At 35.8% G+C, this 18990-nt stretch overlaps 1 protein-coding gene across 27 annotated transcripts in view; it reads left to right on the top strand.

The window, feature by feature from the left end:
* Positions 1-18990, top strand: part of PTK2 (protein tyrosine kinase 2) — a 352445-nt gene that overhangs the window by 140571 nt on the left and 192884 nt on the right. For all 27 annotated transcript variants that reach the window (XM_064384640.1, XM_064384638.1, XM_064384629.1 and 24 more), the window contains 2 exons: positions 14826-14905; positions 15187-15249. In XM_064384640.1, coding sequence (XP_064240710.1) covers positions 14826-14905; positions 15187-15249 — 143 coding nt within the window. The remainder of the gene's footprint in view (positions 1-14825; positions 14906-15186; positions 15250-18990) is intronic.

The following is an 18990-nucleotide window of genomic DNA, read 5'->3' as shown; positions in this document are numbered from 1 at the left end:
TGAAACCCCATCTCTACTAAAAATACAAAAATTAACTGGGTGCGGTGGTAGGTGCCTGTAATCCCAGCTACTCAGGAGGCTGAGTCAGGAAAATAGCTTGAACCAGGGAGTTGGAGGTTGCAGTGAGCCAGGATCGTGCCACTGCACTTCAGCCTGGTGACACAGCAAGACTCTGTCTCAAAACAAAAAAAGGAAAGAAAGGAAAAAAGAAAAAAATCTTTAGTTAGCAAATGCCCTAACCCGATTTTTTTTGGAGATCACTCTGATTAGATGGCAGCATCAGGAATAGATTGAATTTTTAAAAGGTTGAGCATGTTTAGAGGCTCTTCAATCATTCTGGGAAATTAGACAGATAAAAGTGAAAGTATATTATAATAAGCAAATTTCGTAGATGGATTTGATAGGACCCAGAGATTGAACTAAAATAGGATGTGAAAATAAGGAAGAATAAGACTTACTATGTAAGTCTAGACATCTAGTGCCATGAAAGAGCAATGGTGGATTAGATTCAAAAGGAGGAAGTAAGAAGGTAAGTTGTTCTGTATTTTTTTATGCGAGATAACAATCATGTTACCACTTACAAGATTCCAACTGAGAAAGTAGGAAACTAATGAAATTTCTAACTATTGGCGGGGCTGTGTCTGTTTTCGTCTTTTCTGTGAAGTAGAGGTCACATAGGAGATAGTTTGGGGACCACTGCCTTACCTAACACATTTTTGGCACCAGGGACCAGTTTCGAGGAAGACAATTTTTCTACAGACCAGAACCACAGGGTGTGGGGTGTGGGGTAATGATTTCAGGATGAAACTGTTCCACCTCAGATCATCAGGTGTTAGATTCTCATAAGGAACACACAACCTGGATCCCTCACATATGCAGTTCACAGTAGGGTTTGCGCTCCTATGAAAATCTAATGCCAGTGCTGATCTGACAGGATGCAGAGCTCAGGTGGTAATGCTCACTTGCCCACAGCTCATTTCCTGCTGTGTGACCATGTTCCTAACAGGCCACTGACTGGTACTGATCCATGGCCCAGGAGTTGGGGATCCGAGTAAGGGATTTTGTGACAAGTTTTGAGGCTTTGTGATAATACAGAGTTGAATAAGAAAGGGAATTAGATTGGCAAAATGAAAAGAAGGCATTTTCAGATTCCATCTGAGCTTCTCGGAAGCCTACTCATTGCAAAAATAGTGTTCAACTTGGTTCTCATAGGTATTATTAATCTCATCCTTTAGCAACCTGTTGAACTTCATATTTTGGTGAAGGAGATAAGAGAGTTTAAATAACTTGTGTTTTTTATTTAGCATTTTTCCCTTGGTATGTTATCTCTATCACTAATGGTATTATTTATTTGAAAAAAATTCTACCCACTGAGGAAATACATGGGTATTTTAGTGACATTGATTTCCAGACTGCAAAATACAGGCCTAAATGACTCCTTTTTATAATTTCTAGGCTAGTCTAAAAGTCTGCAACTTTTTTTCCTTGTTCACACTGTTACTAGGTTGTCCTATTTTTTCTTTGTTGGAAGACTTACCTATATGATGAAGTCAGTACTGTATATACCAGTGTATCCCAGATTTTCATTTACTAATAGGACATGTTTTATGGTAGTCTATATAATTCAGTTCAGTGGTCTTTATAAAACCCACGAGAAAGCTAAGTGTAAGGAACCTTTTAAAATTTCACTCTATCCCTGATAACTGCCATCCAATCAGAGTGGTCTAAAAAATATTGTGATGAAGGCATTCACTAAGTATAGTTAAGTATAATGAAATTTTACTGAAAGGAATATGTAGTGAATAGAGTCGTGTGCTTGTTGTTCTGTATATAATAGCTCTGTGATTTTAGGTACCTCTGAGTCTCTTTGTGCTTAATTGTTTCGTATACTAAAATATAGGTATGGAATAACTATCCTGTAGGACCATTATGTTCATTAAATGAGATAAAATTGTCTGCCATGTAATTGCCCACTCATATTTTGAATTTCACTCTGTAGACGATAACAAAGGATTCAGCATTTGCCATTCGCATATCACCACACAAGTGTGAGCTGCACATTATGGGATGGCACATATCTTGCCTTTTTTCTTCCTATGTGTGCTCTGTAGAACTTTTCAGCTCTTCCACCCCACTTTTTGCTGTCATTCATTTCTATAGTTTCTCTTTTCACCTTTTTAATTTTTAAAAATCTGTTATTTTATATGGTACATTTTAATATTTTTTAAATTTAATTTTATTTTTATAAAGACAGGGTCTTGCTCTGTTTTGCCCAGTATGGAGTGCAGTGGCATGATTTTACCTTACTGCAGCCTTGAACTTGTGAGCTCAAGCAATCCTTCTGCCTCAGCCTCCTGAGAAGTTGGGACTACAGGTGCATGCCATGATGCCTGGCTAATTTTTAAAAATATTTTGTAGAGGCAGGGGTCTTGGTGTGTTACCCAAGTTGGTTTCAAATTCCTGGCCTCAAGCAGTCCTTCTGCATTGACCTCCCCAAGTGCTGGGAGTATAGGCATGAGCCACTATGCTTGGCATGGCACATTTTTAGCAAGTTCAGAAAATGAATCTAAAACATTCTTAAATTATCTCTATTCTAATAATCATTTTTGTTTTGTGTATCCTTTTATAATAGTTTATCAAGTACATACATTTTAAAAGAAAGTATAGTCATGGTCACATTCCTTTCCCATTGGCAATGTCGTTGTTTTTCCATGCTAGTGTCTCAGGCTCAAGTGACGGTAATTGGAGGGAGTTTAAGATGGTATCAAAGTCATAAAAAGGGAAGGGAGAAAGAAAGAAAATACTATGATTGGCTGGGTGCGGTGGCTCACGCCTGTAATCCCAGCACTTTTGGAGGCCAAGGCGGGTGGATCACCTGAGGTCAGGAGCTCAAGACCAGCCTTGGCCAACATGGCAAAACCCCATCTCTACTAAAAATACAGAAATTAGCAGGGCGTGGTGGCACATGCGTGTATCCCAGCTACTTGGGAGGCTCAGGCAGGAGAATAGCTTGAACCCAGGAGGCGGAGGTTGCAGTGAGCCGAGATCACTCCACTGCACTCCAACCGGGACAACAGAGCAAGACTCTGTCTCAACAACAAAATACTGTGATTTGTCAGAATGAATTGGCCCGTATACCAGAAGTCTTGAATATGTTCATGTCCTCCAGTTTGTTGGGTGAGCCTATTGACTGCTGGCTTTACTGTAAGTAAAAAACAGTTGAAAGTTTCCTGATTGGACCTAATAATTCTACTTCTGTGAACTTATTGTAAAGAAATAATGAGGTTTACACATGTATGTGTACATGCACAAGGATGGTTATAGGCATATTACAGTAACAAGAAAGAAATTAGAGGGCTTGCAGATGTCTTTCAACAGATTAATTGTGCTGAGTTTCAAATTTATGTATCCCTCATTAATATGGAGGTACAGCTGTTCGTGGATGTGGAAGGTATTGCATTAAATGCTGTTGTTCAAAACAGACCATGTATAAGACATGTATAATTCCATTTGTGTGAAAAAAATGCATATTTTAAAATTTTACCCTGATCAGGGAAGAAAGTTTTGAATATACTAGGAATTTTTATTGCTGGTTTGGTGAGTAATTATATATTTGACTTCTCCTGGTAAAGTCTCAATGCAGAAACTGCCCTGGTACCTGTTTGGCAGTTCCAGAACTATTATGGGTAATCCATATGTTGTTCTACACAGGCAGCACCCAACTTGGGAAATTGTTTAATTCCAAAGTTGCAAAATTATTTTGGAATCCAGAGTTTTCACCTATTTAAACACACATGCAAATTAGGGAGGGTGCATAAATCAGTGATTGTCCTCTAAAGCTTTCTAAAAGCCAGAGTATATTTATCTGAGAATGCAGCTGAAATATTATGTAAATATAGTGTGTGAGAATCTTCACTGAATTGTGAGATAAATTAATCACTTTTTAATGGCCTCAGAATTTGATGACATGCATTCTGTAACCTTTAAAGTCTTCAATATTTAATGCAAACATATAGATACATATATACATAACATACTTTCACTGAATTCGAGGCTAAATCAATGATTTTTATGGGGCTCAGAATTTGATGACATTGATTCTTTTTAATTCTGTAGATTCTATAATATCTAATATATATATATTATCTTATAAGGTGTGATAATTGATGATAAAATGAATACCCATGTCCTTACTGCTCAGGTGAAGAGAACATCCTGGTACTTCTCCATCCCGTGTTCCCATGGCCCACCTCACTCTGCATGCTGCCCTTTCACTCCATGCAGGTTACCATTATCCTCAATTTTGTATTTATCATTCCCGTGCTTGCTTTTGTTTGCCAGTTGTCATGCTTTACAACATGTTTTTATTCTTCAGTTCTACCCTTAAGGTAAAAGCTAGCCTTGTATTCTGCTGTACGCTTCTGTGTTCCTGTAATTAGCTTGAGTATTTTTTGTTTTGTTTTGTTTCCCAGCTCACGTAATCATTCAAGAAGATTTAAAAAAATATTTTGTTCAGCGTTTTTAATTGCTTTCAGCTAGAAGGTTGGTCAGGACCTTCAGTATACCTTGTTGGTATAAATGGAAAAGTGATCATCCATCGATTTAAGAATTTATCTTTTGGCTCATTTTGAAAATAATTTTGCATTGTAGTTAGAGACTGTGGCTCATTTGATACTAATTGTTTAAGTTCTGTATGGACTTGTTTCATCATCTTGCATGTATTTAGATACTGCTAAGGTTCTAGTTTTGCTTGAGTAGAATGTGTGTTCCATAATTCTTTGGCACAGGTTCAATAAATAGCCATTAATTCAAGATTGTTAATTGTGTTGTTTAGATCTATATTTCTAATATTCTTTTTTTCCTGCTTGAAAAATAGTATTGCTGGGTACACAAATCAAGGTAGACATTTTCTGTCAGCATTTTGATGGTTATTTCCTACTGTCTTTGTTTATTTGCTGTTGAGAACTCAGCTCTTATTTTGTCTTTCTGTGTAGGTGACCTGTCTTTTCTCTCTAGATGGCTTGCAGATCCTTTTTTGTGTTTGGTTTTTAAAGCTTCATTACAAATGAGTTGTGGATTTCCTTTTTTTTTTTCTTTCTTCCTTCACTTACTTCATTCGTTTCATGCTATTTGTACCTCCAGGGGGTTAGGTCGTTTTTATTAATTCTGGAAATGTCTTAGCTGTTGTCTATTCCCTATGACCTTTCCTGAGCTTTTTGTTATTTCTTCTGGGATTTTGGTTTAGATCTGTGTTAGAACTTCTCAGTCTCTCTATATGTGCCAGCTTCTTTTTCATGTTTTTAATTTCTTGTCTTTCTAAAGAATACATAATTCAGATCAGTCTAGTCTGTCAGATTATCAGCTCTCCTCAACTGTGAGCTGTTTTATATTTGGTGCATTTGTTGATTTTTTTGCTTACGATTTAAAACAAATTTTTTTAATTGCCAGGCCATTTTGTATGGCCCTTATTATTTGCCAATAAAATTAATAATTTTATTAATATTTTTCCATTTCATATATAATTGATGTCTCCATTCTGAATGTGATTACAACATCTGAAGTCCTTGGGCTCTTCACATTTGTTGTTGGTGGCTTTGTCAGTGACTTTTTTTCTTGCGTGTGAGTTCTGAACTGTTTGTTGAACTTCACATGTGGAAATCTTGAGGGCCTAGTTTGGGGATTCTTTCCTCTGAAGGTTTGTATTTGCTTGCTGAGAAATGGGAGTTACTACCAAATGGAGATCCTTTGAGTAGATTTTGAAGTTCTCGCCTTAATACGTGGATCTCAAGAGAAGCTCTCTCACTTTGGGGAAGTAAGGAGCAGTGGTAAGTCTTCAGCCAGCTGAGAGCATACATGTCCTCTGTTCCTGTATCTTACAGCCCATGGCTTCTACCAGGATCTTAGTTTGTGTTTGTTCTTATTTCGTCCCTCTGCCCCATTTTCCTTTACCTTCTTGTGACCTCAGTAATGTAAGAATAATTGTTATAATGCATCCAGAATCTGGTTCTGGTTTATATAGCAGGTCCCTGTAGCAACATGGTTGGAATCCTAAGTCATTGAATTGTTATGATGCTTAATTGCCTTTCCATACTTGCATTCCATACAAAGCCCCCTTATAGAAGGTAGCTTGGCAATTCAAGGAGCTAATAAAAAGCCAGTGTGGCTGGAGGACAGGGTGAGAGAGAGTTGAGACAGTAAGGGGTGGCTTGAGATGCCCTTTTCAGTCATCTGACCTTGATTGTGAAGGCTCTGAGAAGCCAGAGAAAGTGAAGTGCAAAGGGATGACAGAGTTCAGATCCAGGTTGCAAAAAATGTCATTCTCACTGTTTTAATAGTATTTAAGAAGATAAAGGTCAATATGTGGGGACTTCGTGATGTTAGTTAACAAGCTTTGTGGCTGGGTGTGATCACTTTGATCAGTGGCTTAACTTTAACTGTGGGGAAATTATTTCTTTGTACCTCAAAGTTTTACTTTTTCTGTGACATTATATTATGAAACTTCAAATGTACTTCCATGTTAAAAATAATTTTATAATGAACACCAGTGTACCCACCACTTAGATTCTACCATTAATGTTTATTATGCTTTATCACATAATTATTTTTTTCTCTCCATTCCTTCATCTAGTTGTTAATCCATTTTAAATTTTGGTATATTTCAAAGTAAGTTTCAAGTGTCAGCAAACTTCAACATGAGTATCATTAACCTAGAATTCAATATTTAATTACAGTTTTTGATTCTTTTGATTTATGTATAATTAAATACATAAATATTAAGTATACGTTTACTGAGTTTTCTTAAATACTTCTCACCAGAATAATCTGAATCCCTCTGGGATGTTTCCCACTGACTCTTAAGTTACCTTAACTCTTTATTTTATAAAACTGAAAGTCTATAGTCAGTATTTCCCCTGTTGTCCTCCCTGCAGCCCCTGGCAACTACCATTCTACTTTCTGTCTCTCTGATTTTAACATGTAGGACTTTTCATATACCTTGGATCCTAGTCCTTTGCCATGTTATGTTTTGCTGATATTTTCTCTGAGTCTGTGGCTTGTCTATTCATTTTCTTAACTGATCTTAGGTTTTCTGGGTTTTTTTGTTAGTTTTGTTTCTTAAATCTAGAAAACGGGCACGGGATTGTTGTGAGTCTTCAGTGAAATAGCATATCAAAGCACTTAGAAATGTCTGGCACATAGTGAACATACTCCTTAGTGTTCTCTGTTTTAATTTCTGTGTAGACGAATCAATATTTTTAATGGGGCCAGACATGGTGGCTCTACCTGTAATCTCGGCCCTTTGTGAAGCTGAGGCTGAAGGACCACTTGTGCTTGAGTTTGGGCTACGGTGAGCCATGGTTGTGCCACTGCACTTCAGGCTGGGTGACAGAGCAAGACCCAGTTTCTAAAAATACATATATATATATGTATGTATGTATATTTTAAATGGTTTAGCCAGGTAGAAATACAATTATGTTTAGATCATTTCTACCACCACTCCTATCCCATGAAAAGAAGAGAGGAAGGGAAATAGATTACAGTAAACTGCCATAATTTTATTATTCCATGTTTTGAAAATTCATCCAAGCCCAATTTGGGTGAGGTTGTAAGGAAAACACTGAGAGTGTTTAAGTGTATATTACTGGTTGGACATCATTATTAAGGATGCGTATACTTTTATTAAAAGATGGCCTAAATGTGACTACCAATGTGGAAATCTCAGTGATTTACTAAATGTTTTGACCTATATGTGAATATTCTGAAATATATTAATCAGTAACACTCTAAAATTCAACTAGAATCTTGTTATAACACTATTCACTGTAGAGCAGCAATTTATAAAAATGAGTTTTGACATTATAGTTAATGACTCATGAGAAAGCAAAAAAGTGTGTTTTACCCTGATGTCAAATTTTTTCTTTGCCATATAATATTTATTTTTTCTCTCTCAACTTTTCATTGGTTAAAGTTATAAATATTTCATTGGCAACCTTTTGCAAATGGTGGTGGCTATTAGTATGAAGGCCAGTGTCCATGTTCAGTCAGTAAGTTGTCATATTAATCTGCACTGAGGATGCTGAACTTGCGTAGAAATCTTTTAGCACTGTTGAAATGTTCAGCTATTAAGATGCCCAGGTCTGATGTGAGTTTGTCATTGTTTACTCCTGCGGATTTTTTTTTTTTTTAAGGCGGAGTTTCACTCTTGTTACCCAGGCTGGAGTGCAATGGCGCGATCTTGGCTCACCGCAACCTCCACCTCCTGGGTTCAGGCAATTCTCCTGCCTCAGCCTCCTGAGTAACTGGGATTACAGGCACGCGCCACCATGCCCAGCTGATTTTTTGTATTTTTAGTAGAGACGGGGTTTCACCATGTTGACCAGGATGGTCTCGATCTCTTGACCTCGTGATCCACCCGCCTCGGCCTCCCAAAGTGCTGGGATTACAGGCGTGAGCCACTGCGCCCGGCCCCTCTGCGGATGTTTTAAGACTTAAAATGAGAATGTCTACCCATTAGCTTTTAAATGACATTAAATATTCAGTGGTTTACTTGACAAAAAGAGTTGCGGTGGAAGTTGAAGAAAATACTGAGTCTAGAACTGTAACCTAACTCTATGGTATAGAATCTAAACTTAACTGTAACATGTGAGGTGCATACTTATTTCTTATTGGCTAACTTTCTTTTATTTTTATTGCAGTTTTTTAAATTTTAAGTTTTCAGATAATTGTATTACTAGAAATTGACTTCCTTGTATATTTTCTTGGCCTTATGTCTGTCAGTTAAGATACATTTTGAAATTACAGGTCCAAGAGGGAAATCTTAGTTTAAGCCTGGCATTCTCAGTATGGGAATTATCAGCTGCCCTTTTCCAGACAGAAGCTAAAATGTAATATAGGTCTAACTCTGTCTTAGTAGAAGATTTATTCTCTTTGCTTTAAAGATTTAATTGTGTACATTTCTTCTCCATTTTTCATTCTTGTATATTTTTGGTAATTGAAGGAGAAGCACTCATGGTTAATGAAGAGTGTGACATCATATGCAAAAGTTTATCAAGCAGAGACTCTGGCCTGAGCTTGAGTGTTTAAGGTGTGTGTTGGGGGTCAGTCTGATAGACATACAACACCTACGTGACTGACCTCATTTATTCACGCTCCAGACCCTCTAGAGAAAACAGGTGATTACCATCAAAACAGTGTGTGCATAAATTATCTGGTTCAAATTGGTGGTCAGTTTTTTCACCAGGTGGTGGTCAAATTGTGGCCATCTTCAGGTATGCAAAAGCACTCTTATTAGACAGAACATTTCAGGGGTTTAGTTTCCAAGACGCTAAGGGCTAGCCCTAAAAATATGCCTTTCTTGGGAATGAACAGGATTTGCACGTCCGAGACCTGCTGCCAACATTTTCCTGCATAACTCACCTTTTCTTTCCTGGAATTAGGTTAGTTCTGCTTAGTCTTCAGTTCTTAATTTAAATGGCACATTCTATGTAAAGCCTTCCGTTTACCTGTGCATAGTACCTGTACATTTCCCATACAACATATACACATTTTAAATTACAAAATTTGTTTTATTGACATACAACTTACATAAAATAACCAGTTTATGCAGTTTAGTAAATTTTGACAGTTGTATACAGTCCAGTAATTACCACTTGAATCATGATATAATACAATATAGGAACGGGGAAATTGATACTGACAGAATAGTGTTAACTAGACTGCAAACCTAATATAGATTTCACTAATGTTTACACACACTCAAGTGTGTGTTTGTGTTTGTGTGTATTTCTGTGCAGTTTTATCGCGGGTGCAAATGTTTGTAACTGTCATAACCAAGATACAGAACTATCCCATGAACACAAAGAAAATCCCTGTTGCTTTATAGTCACACACTGCCCCATCCCTAACTCTAGCAACAGCTGATCTGTTGTTTATGCATTATATTTAACTGTTGTTAATCTGTTATACCTACCAAAGTGTGCATTCAGTGAGAGCAAACAGCAAATCTGTTTTCTTCACTATTGTATCCACAACAGAGTAAGGCATGGGCTTTAGATGCTGATTTATTATCTTCAGTAATTCAATTGTGAGGATTGACTTTTACTCCTAATGCCCTGATAACTCAAAATTTTTAGATGAGATTTATTAGAAGATGTCATGGAAAAAATCCAAGAAATAAAGGAAATTTTTGGAGTTTGAGAAATCAGATTGTGTGTGCATGCACACAGATGTATGTGCACATGTGCTCCCACCCAAGCACACATACTTAATTGATATTTTTTAAAATATCAATTTTTAAAAAGACAATTTAATGTCTTTGAGTGTTCTATTGAGGATAGATTCTTCATTTACTTTTTTTTTTCCCCGAGATGGAGTCTTGCTTTGTCACCTAGGCTGGAGTGCAGTGGCAAGATCTTGGCTCACTGTAACCTGTGCCTTCCGGGTTCAAGTGATTCTTTTGCCTCAGCCTCCCATGTAGCTGGGATTACAGGTGCACACCACCATGCCTTCCCAGTTTGTATATTTATAGTCGAGATAGGATTTTACCATGTTGGCCATGCTGGTCTTGAACTCCTGAGCTCAAGTGATCCACTTGCCTTGGCTTCCTAAAGTGCTGGGATTCCAGGTGTGAGCCACCATACCTGTCCCCTTCATTTACTTTAATAAAATTTGGGGTTATTTATCCATTGTAAATGGACCAAAAAAAAAAAAAAAAAGAAAGAAAGAAAGAATGGAAATCCTTGTTGTCATATAGCTTTATGGTCTGTCCTCAATAGAACATCCAAAGTAATTATTTTTAAATGAAAATTTACCATTAACTTTGTGTAAGTTTCATGTATGTTTTATTTACTACAATATCCTGGCACATGATAGTCATTTTATAAACGTTTGTTAAATTAATCAATAAATGCCTAACTGTTAAATACTATGTTAAACAACATTAAATTGTTTAAAAGTATATAACCCATTAAGGTAGCACAGTTGTTCATTTGTATATTTTTATAGCTTAAGTATGAAAGGAAAAATTAAGTTAGTATTGATTTGGAGCTGCCATTGAGTTCCTTTAGTGAAAAACACTTCACCGAGTCTGACAAAAACTCAGAGTCAGCTCGGCTCTGAGAGTAAAATTACTTGCCTGTGGTCACCCAGCTTAAGTAAACCTAGTCAGTTTCGCCTTTGTCTGTCCTGCTCCATTCTCTTTCACATGCTATCAAGGACATTTCGGTCCAGTTGATAAATCTGTGTAGCTGTTAGAATATTCAAAAGAGACCAAAATAAAACACAAAATCTCATGTGATAGCCAAAGCATAGAGTTGACATATGCAATATGTTATGGAATAATTTAGGATTAATACTTTCTATTAGAAAATGTGAACATTTTTTTGTATTAAAACCTGTACTTTATTCTGTTGCAGAGTAAGATGAAAGGAACTCATTAATACAGATACAATATTTGCACAAAGAAAGAAGTCCAAATTCATCCTAGGTTTTTAGTAGAAAATTAACATGGAAACAAATTAATGTTTAGAAATCAACTTTCAGAAGTCTTGTTTTTGAAAGGATCTTGCAAATTTCCCGGACCTGGATATAATCCACAGTAGAAAAAGAGAGTGCAACACAATGACAATGTTACAACAAATCAGGATGCTTGTGAATCTGTTGTGGCTCATACTATAGATGCAAGGGGAAATGAGAGGTGGTTCCTGCTTGTTAATCTTCATTCCAGTAGAGAATGACTGCACTGTGGAAGAGTTCACAAGTTGTAGGTACAAACTAAAGCTGGAGTTTTAGGGGCTGATAGATCTGGATTTTGAATGCTGATTTAATACTAGCTTAACACAAAGTTAAATTTTCTGATCTTTATATATAACAGGGCTAATAAACTCTACCTTGAAAAATTATTGTAAAGATCAGAAATATATGTAAAATGCTTAGCGTAGTAACTGGTCCCTGGTAGATACTCCTTAAGTAGAGTTATTATCTACTGCTATCATTTTGATCATTCTTTCAGCTTTTTCTGAGGCTGTAAAATGGGGGTGATAATAGTACTCACCTCAAGTGATGCTCTGATGATTAAATGAGATATTACATATAAATCTACTTGACAGGGAGCTGAGTATATATACTTTATAGAAACTTAAATGCTTGATAAATTTGGTTTCACAAATGATAGCAATTCTGATGGGAGTTAGTGGAAGAGAGGTAGTCAAGAAATGTTTTATAAGTGAAATGAACAAAGTGTGTACATAATTCTGAGTCTTGAAGCCCAGCCTCAGGATGTGACCATGCTCAGTGGCTTGAGAGAACACTGTCTAGAGCCTAGATAACAGGAAGCATTGAGACACTAAATAGGGTTTACTTTCTCTCCGGCAGCAGAGGAGCTGCTTTGGGGCCTGAGGTAAGGACGCGGGTCTGTGGTGATGCCTTATTCTGTCTTGGCTCTGTACTCTTTGCAGAATACTTTGATCACATCAAGCCACAAATAGATTTCAGGCTGTGACCATACAGCTCTGATAATCAAGATTAAAGCTGTAGGAAAAACAACCCTCAGAACTTTGAAAACATTCTCATAAATGAGATTTTTTTTACAAAGACTATTAAATTATTTCCTTTTTTCATTTTTGTAATTAATATGAATTTTGTTTTGATTATGAAATATAGCATTTGATTGTTTTTTCTACCTGTGAATCATGTTTAAAAATTATGGCGATTAATCTTCAAGATTAATTGAATTTCATAATGGTCCATTTTTCTCAACATGCAGTTAGTGGTCTGCAGTAGTTCCTCTAAAATCTGCATCAGACAACTAAAAGCCACTGAATGTTTTTATCAGAGTAGCTATGGTATTTTTCTGCCTATCTAAATACCTATCTTGGTTTAATTCTTGTGCCTTTATTTTGTGCTCAATAATAAACCTACTTATGATGCAAAACTTAGCTTTTAGATTTAGACTTTTGTTTTGTAGAAACAAGAGCCAATTGAAGTTAAACAGATGGTTCTAGACCTAAAGGTTTTTACTTAATTGAATGGATTAATTCAGTTCCAATTGGTAAGTCTAAAGTGCCTGCTATGTGGAAGGAATAGAAACTGTTATTCCTTGTAAAGGATGGAAAATATATATGGAAAATTTATATACAGAGGAGGTATCCACCCTCCAGTTTGATGACTCTTCATTCGTTTGTCTACTCATTCATTCAGTAAATATTTATCAAGCATCCAGATCTAGATGCTAATGCAGAAAATAAGCAAAAGTTTTGAGATGGAATAGTGTTTAGATCAGAAATAGCACATAGTTGTCCATGCTAAATGAGGGAACATTTCTTCTACTTTAAGAGAGAAGAATGAGTAGATGCTTATACTTTTTTTTTAATGCCTATCAGATTATAAATTCCTGGTAGGTTAAAGAGAGTATGCCCATCTGATATCTTTTTTCTCTGTAACAAAGAGATGTGGCAAGCTTACTGGAGGATATATGAAATCAGTGATTGTAGAGCTTCCTAGGCAAGTATTGCTCAATTTCCAGACCATTTTAACTGGCCATTTGAGATTTGTCTTCATAAATTGAAAGTGGAGTTTATGCTATGATTTCTCTAGCTGCTCATCTAAGCATGAAGAGAGTGAGTGGGTAGGTTCAACATGGCTTGGGTTTACCAAGCAATTCAAACAGAGGGATAATGGGAGCTAGGGGAGCTAGGTATCTTTGCCAGGGACGGTCATAATGAGGAACCATCCAGTATGAAGTAGATAAAGATTTGTGTGGAGTGAGAGGTGAGTTAACTGGGGATGGAACTCTTTTTAACAAATGAGCTAGCTTGCTAAGAGGCAATCATTGAAGAACAGGATGTTTGAAAATTTTTTTAGGGCAGAAGTCAAGACATTTTTTATGTAAAGGGCCAGAGTAAATATTTTCAACTTTGAGGAATGAGACAAAATGGAGGGTATTATGAAAGTGCTTATAGAATAAGAGAGAAGACAAATTTCCACCAATTTTTATGTTGATAAAATTCATAATATAATAATTGAGTGTAGTTTTTTGTAACACAGGTGTGCTACTGAAGAGAATGGGATGCCTTTTGCAGGAGGGGTAGATAACATTTCATGTGAGGTTCAAAATGGGTACTGTCTTTCATCAAAATCAGTTGCCGATTTTAGTATCTTCAGGCTAATCTACAAGGAGATTTTACTTATTTCATCTTTGAAAATGTCTTCACAGTGACAGATACTTGAAAGTATTGATATGGCTCTATCAGCTTTTAAAATTGAGTTTATTCATTGTTTAGAAGACATTTAAAGAATTCTATTAGAGTCTTCTCTTTTTACCTTAGACTTTAAGCTTGTATTACTTTGCAGATTAATCGCTTAAAATTGATGGTTAGATGGAAACACCTCAGTTGTACAGTTAAATGGATTTTGAAAAATGTAAATCCTTTGCTTTTTCATTAGAGTCCAAAATATGCTGCTGGAACTGCAGTTTGAGGTCAGAAAATACATCTGCTACAAATTTTCATGGAAATGGAGATTTCCCTTGTTTTCACTTTTGACAGTATGGGAAGGGTTTGGAGCAGCTGAAGGTTATTATGATTCAGACTATATTCATTGTTTCTTAATATTCTATTTTAGTGGTCATAGATTATATGAGCTTTTCTTAATAGGTGACTTTTATTTCTTTAATTATTTTTTGATATAACTCATGTTTGTATCTTTAACATCTAGCATAATTACTGACGCAATATAAAGTATATGAAAGGTACTCAGAAAACATTTATTGAATGCATATATCTAATATTTTTCTTTTAAAACTGTTGTTTTTCCCATTCCTTTTGTTATAGGTGAAGAGCGATTATATGTTAGAGATAGCTGATCAAGTGGACCAGGAAATTGCTTTGAAGTTGGGTTGTCTAGAAATACGGTAAGATGATAACTATACATTGAGGCCTTTATTTATCAGTGTTTTTAAAATTATTTTTGAATATATTTCAGGTATTTTCCTTTTCTTCATAAGGATTATCAGTAAAATACAGAGTAAAATTTGAGAAAATTATGAATTATTAGCTTGATGCAAAAGTAATTGCAGTTTTTGCCCTTAATATTTATTTATTATTCAGATGCCTCTCCCCCAGTTTTTATCATTTAACAGCTTAAACATTCCTTATATATACACATATAAATTTGTGTCTTCCTTGATTTTAGGCGATCATACTGGGAGATGCGGGGCAATGCACTAGAAAAGAAGTCTAACTATGAAGTATTAGAGTAAGTATTACACATCTAAACTATACCTGCAAATATGCAGGACTTAAATTATTTCTTAGTTTATCTTTAAAATTAAATACTGATTCTGAAACACTATTTCATCTGGAAGAGGAAAAGAACAGAATCCTCGATATTAATTGTGTTAGTAAACATTTAGATTTGTTGATAGATGTCTTAAAGCTAATATTTGGTATGGCCTGTTAACATCTATAATACACTTTTTGTCTGTGTAGATTTAATTATAGCAAGACGATATTTCCTTTCTAATTTATATTGAATTTAACAGCTGCTTATAAATTTCTTATAAATTATTATTCATATTCTCTGTATAAGTTACTACAGATTGTTTTTCACAATTGGAGATATGGGATTTACTGCTCATGTATCAGAAAATCTAACTAGAAATTTTTCCAATAATGAAATTAATTTGCGTATTAGACTGTTATATTAGATTGTATTAAATTAACCCAACCTGGAGTTTATGTCTTGGGAGGCTAGAAGCCCTATACTTCATTTTTTTCATAATTAATTTAGCAAAAGATAATTGAGCACTGAGTCCTTTGTAGCTAAGTGCTGGAGATTCAGAAATAATACAAAATTTTAACCCCCAGGAAGCATTCCGCTAGAAGGAAGATTCTCAGTCGAATAAGCAAAATTATAAAATAATGTGCTAGAAACTAAAATGGAAGTATCAGTTGGGTGTTTGCAGAAGAATGGTGCTTGATGTGTGAGGTGTTTTCACATGGAGATGTTGTTTAACCTAAGTCTTAAAGAATGAGCGATTTCACGAAGTGTGGTTATGTGGGATTTGTTGCCTGGGAGCCAGGAAGCCAGTCAGTAGGATAAATCAGCATTTGCAAAGGCACGGAAACCATGGACCATCAGGCAAAGGTTAGAAAACTCCAAGTTGGTTGGGGATAGATAGAATACCATTCTTAGGAGGGAAAGAGGGATATGTATACAGGGGCCAGGTCATTACCTATTTCAAAGGATCTGGACTTGGCCTTTCAGCATTGCTGACTCATTGTTTTAAGCAGGACAGTTATGATGAGATTCGCAGTTTAGGATTCCGTAAATGTGAGATTAGAATTTTGTTAAAGAAGATTAAAAACGGAAGCAGGAAGCCAGGAAGCTGTTGCACCTTTCTTGTCCATGGGAGAATGATGAGGCTGTGGGATAGAAGGAAGCAGTGGCCATGGAGACAGGGCTAGTAGAGTCAGAGTCTGTGTGACTGGAGGCTGATTACATTTGAATCAAGGACAGGGAGGAACCCAAGGAATCTCTTGGTTTTCTGTCATGGACCACTATGGATACTAGTCACAGAAAAGAAGTGTGCTTGAGGGGAAAGAAGACAAGTTATTTGGAGCATGTTGATTTTTAGTTCTATGGGAGCATTCATGTTTTTTAAAATGAAAAGGGAAAGAGAAATGTTGGTTTATTTCATCTGTTATAAAATCACTAATACCAGCAGCATTAAAATAAAAATCTCTTATGGTAGGTACCCTTTGCTTAGATCTTGGTTTCTAGTACCATTCTTCAGTGAAAGGAACCAGAGCTCCTTGGAAAAATGCAGTTCTAGGGAGTGGAGAAAAAATACAAGGGTGAGCCCTAGAGCAGCTTGTAGTGCCAGAAAGAAGTGCTCAAAAAACAAAACAAGGGGTCTGCGTCAAAGGATGAATGAGCCAGTGGAAAGAGTTCCCAGTAACAAAACCTGGAACAATTAGAGCAGCAAATTAAGTTGCATAGTATGAGATTGTAACCCAAAGTATAAATTAAATATCTGTGAGTCCATAGTAGTATAAATACTTGAATAAATAAATACTTAAAGGAGCAATGACAAATTTCCTCAACAGAAAAATTTCAAATAATTTATATATATACCCTCTCTCAGAGTAGCTGGAGCATAAAACTCACTTCTAACATATGAGCTACACTTAGTGGCTTGTTTCTAAAGAGTGTAATAAGGAAAGGGCATGTGGGGGAAAAGTAACGTTACAGTGAAGAAACCTGACAGGCATGACCTTAGCCAGGTGATCAAAGGTATTATCAACAGTAATCAGTCATGTTGATAGTGTGCAACCATGATGTAATGTGTTGAGAAGGGCACTTTACCTCTGTGGCCTTCCTCATAACAAAAAAACCATTAACCTCAGTCTAATCATGAGAAAAAACATCAGACAAATCCCACTTGAGAGACATTTTACAAAGTACTTAACCAGTACTCCTCAAAACTGTCAAGGTCATGAAGGAAACAGTGGAAGTCAGAGAAATTCGCATATCCAGGAGTAGCCTAAAGAAACATGATGATTATATGTAATGCAGTGTCCTCCATAAGATCTTGGAAGAGAAAAAGGATTGGTAAAAACTGATGAAATCTGTGTAAATTATAGAGTTTGTTAATCACAATATATCAATACTGGTTTATGACTTGTGACAAATGTACCAAAGTAATGCAATATATTAATAGCAGGGGGATCTAGATGTGGACTATACAGGATACTCTCTTTGTAACTTTTTTGTAAATCTAAAACTATCGGAAAATAAAAGGCCTACCTGGAAAAAAAAAAAGCCTGATGGGAGAATTGAGGTCAGCAAGTAGTTAGAGATGATCTAAAAATGTACAATAGATGGCGAATAGTTATGTGAAGTCAAGAAAGGAATGTTAGTTCAGTGGCCTGGCTGAGTTACAAGGAGAGAATTCCAGGAACACATGTGATCATCTTTCAGGGTCACTATGGAAGCCTACCCTAGTGTAGTAGTTGGGGAAAAAGAAAAATGTGAATTGTATTCTACCCTGTCTCTGTGTGAGGCCAAGATAGGAAAATGAAAGGTAACTGAAAGATAGAGTCTGTGTGAAAACCAGAGGTATACAAAGGAATGAAGACAGCCAGACATACTGTCAAAAGGATACAGAGTTACAGGAAGAGAGATGCTTGAAAGAAATTTTCATGAATAATACATTGACATGTTTTTAACAGCCAGAATAGTTAAAGAAAATGAAGAAGCAGATTATCTGTCAACATGAATTAGTGAATGGTATGTTTGGAGAGAGGAATTTTAAGTTAAATATCTGTTTGAAATGAGAGTCAAATTTTGCACTTAAGTTAGTGTAAATGTGGCTTATTTCTAGAAATTACAGAACTTTAGATGATCAGAGAATAGATGAATAGGAGAGGATAAATTAGGATATTAACCAGTGCCTTCAAAACCTTACATAGTTTTTGTCGGGGTTAGTGAAATGGAGAATATGAGAATTGCTATACGTAAGTAAGGGCTTGTGATTATTATTACTTAAAAACAAGAACTTAGGCACAGCATGAGTTTGTAAATTAGATCCTTCTTAGAGGATTGTGTGGAAAGTTGAATGATCTATTGTTTGGAAATGGCTCTTTCATCTTAGTTAATTTATATGTGTGATATTTAAAGTAAGTAAATACATAGTTAAAGATGAATCTTTAGGTTCTTATAGTTCTGGGTTCCTATGTTATTATATATTATTATCTTTAGGTTCTTAAAGTTCTAGGTTCCTATATTATTATATATTCCTATATAGTTCTAGGTTCTGAGATATTGTCATGCTCATTTTGCTGTATCCTCTTTCTGTATTCCTATGCTTTTGCTCCACTATAGTAATTCTTTACAGTTATACAACTTGTATGAATTCAGTACCTTATCTCCATATAAGTAGATTAATTGAGTAACCTCTTGAAGCAGAATATCTGGATTCAAGTCCTTACCCCA

Source organism: Aotus nancymaae, unplaced genomic scaffold (assembly GCF_030222135.1).
Source record: "Aotus nancymaae isolate 86718 unplaced genomic scaffold, 86718_ANA_hifiasm-v0.15.2.pri h1tg000036l, whole genome shotgun sequence".
Classification (NCBI taxonomy): Eukaryota; Metazoa; Chordata; class Mammalia; order Primates; family Aotidae; genus Aotus; species Aotus nancymaae.
The sequence above is the reverse complement of the archived record's forward strand: the minus strand, read 5'-3'. Positions and strand labels throughout refer to the sequence as shown.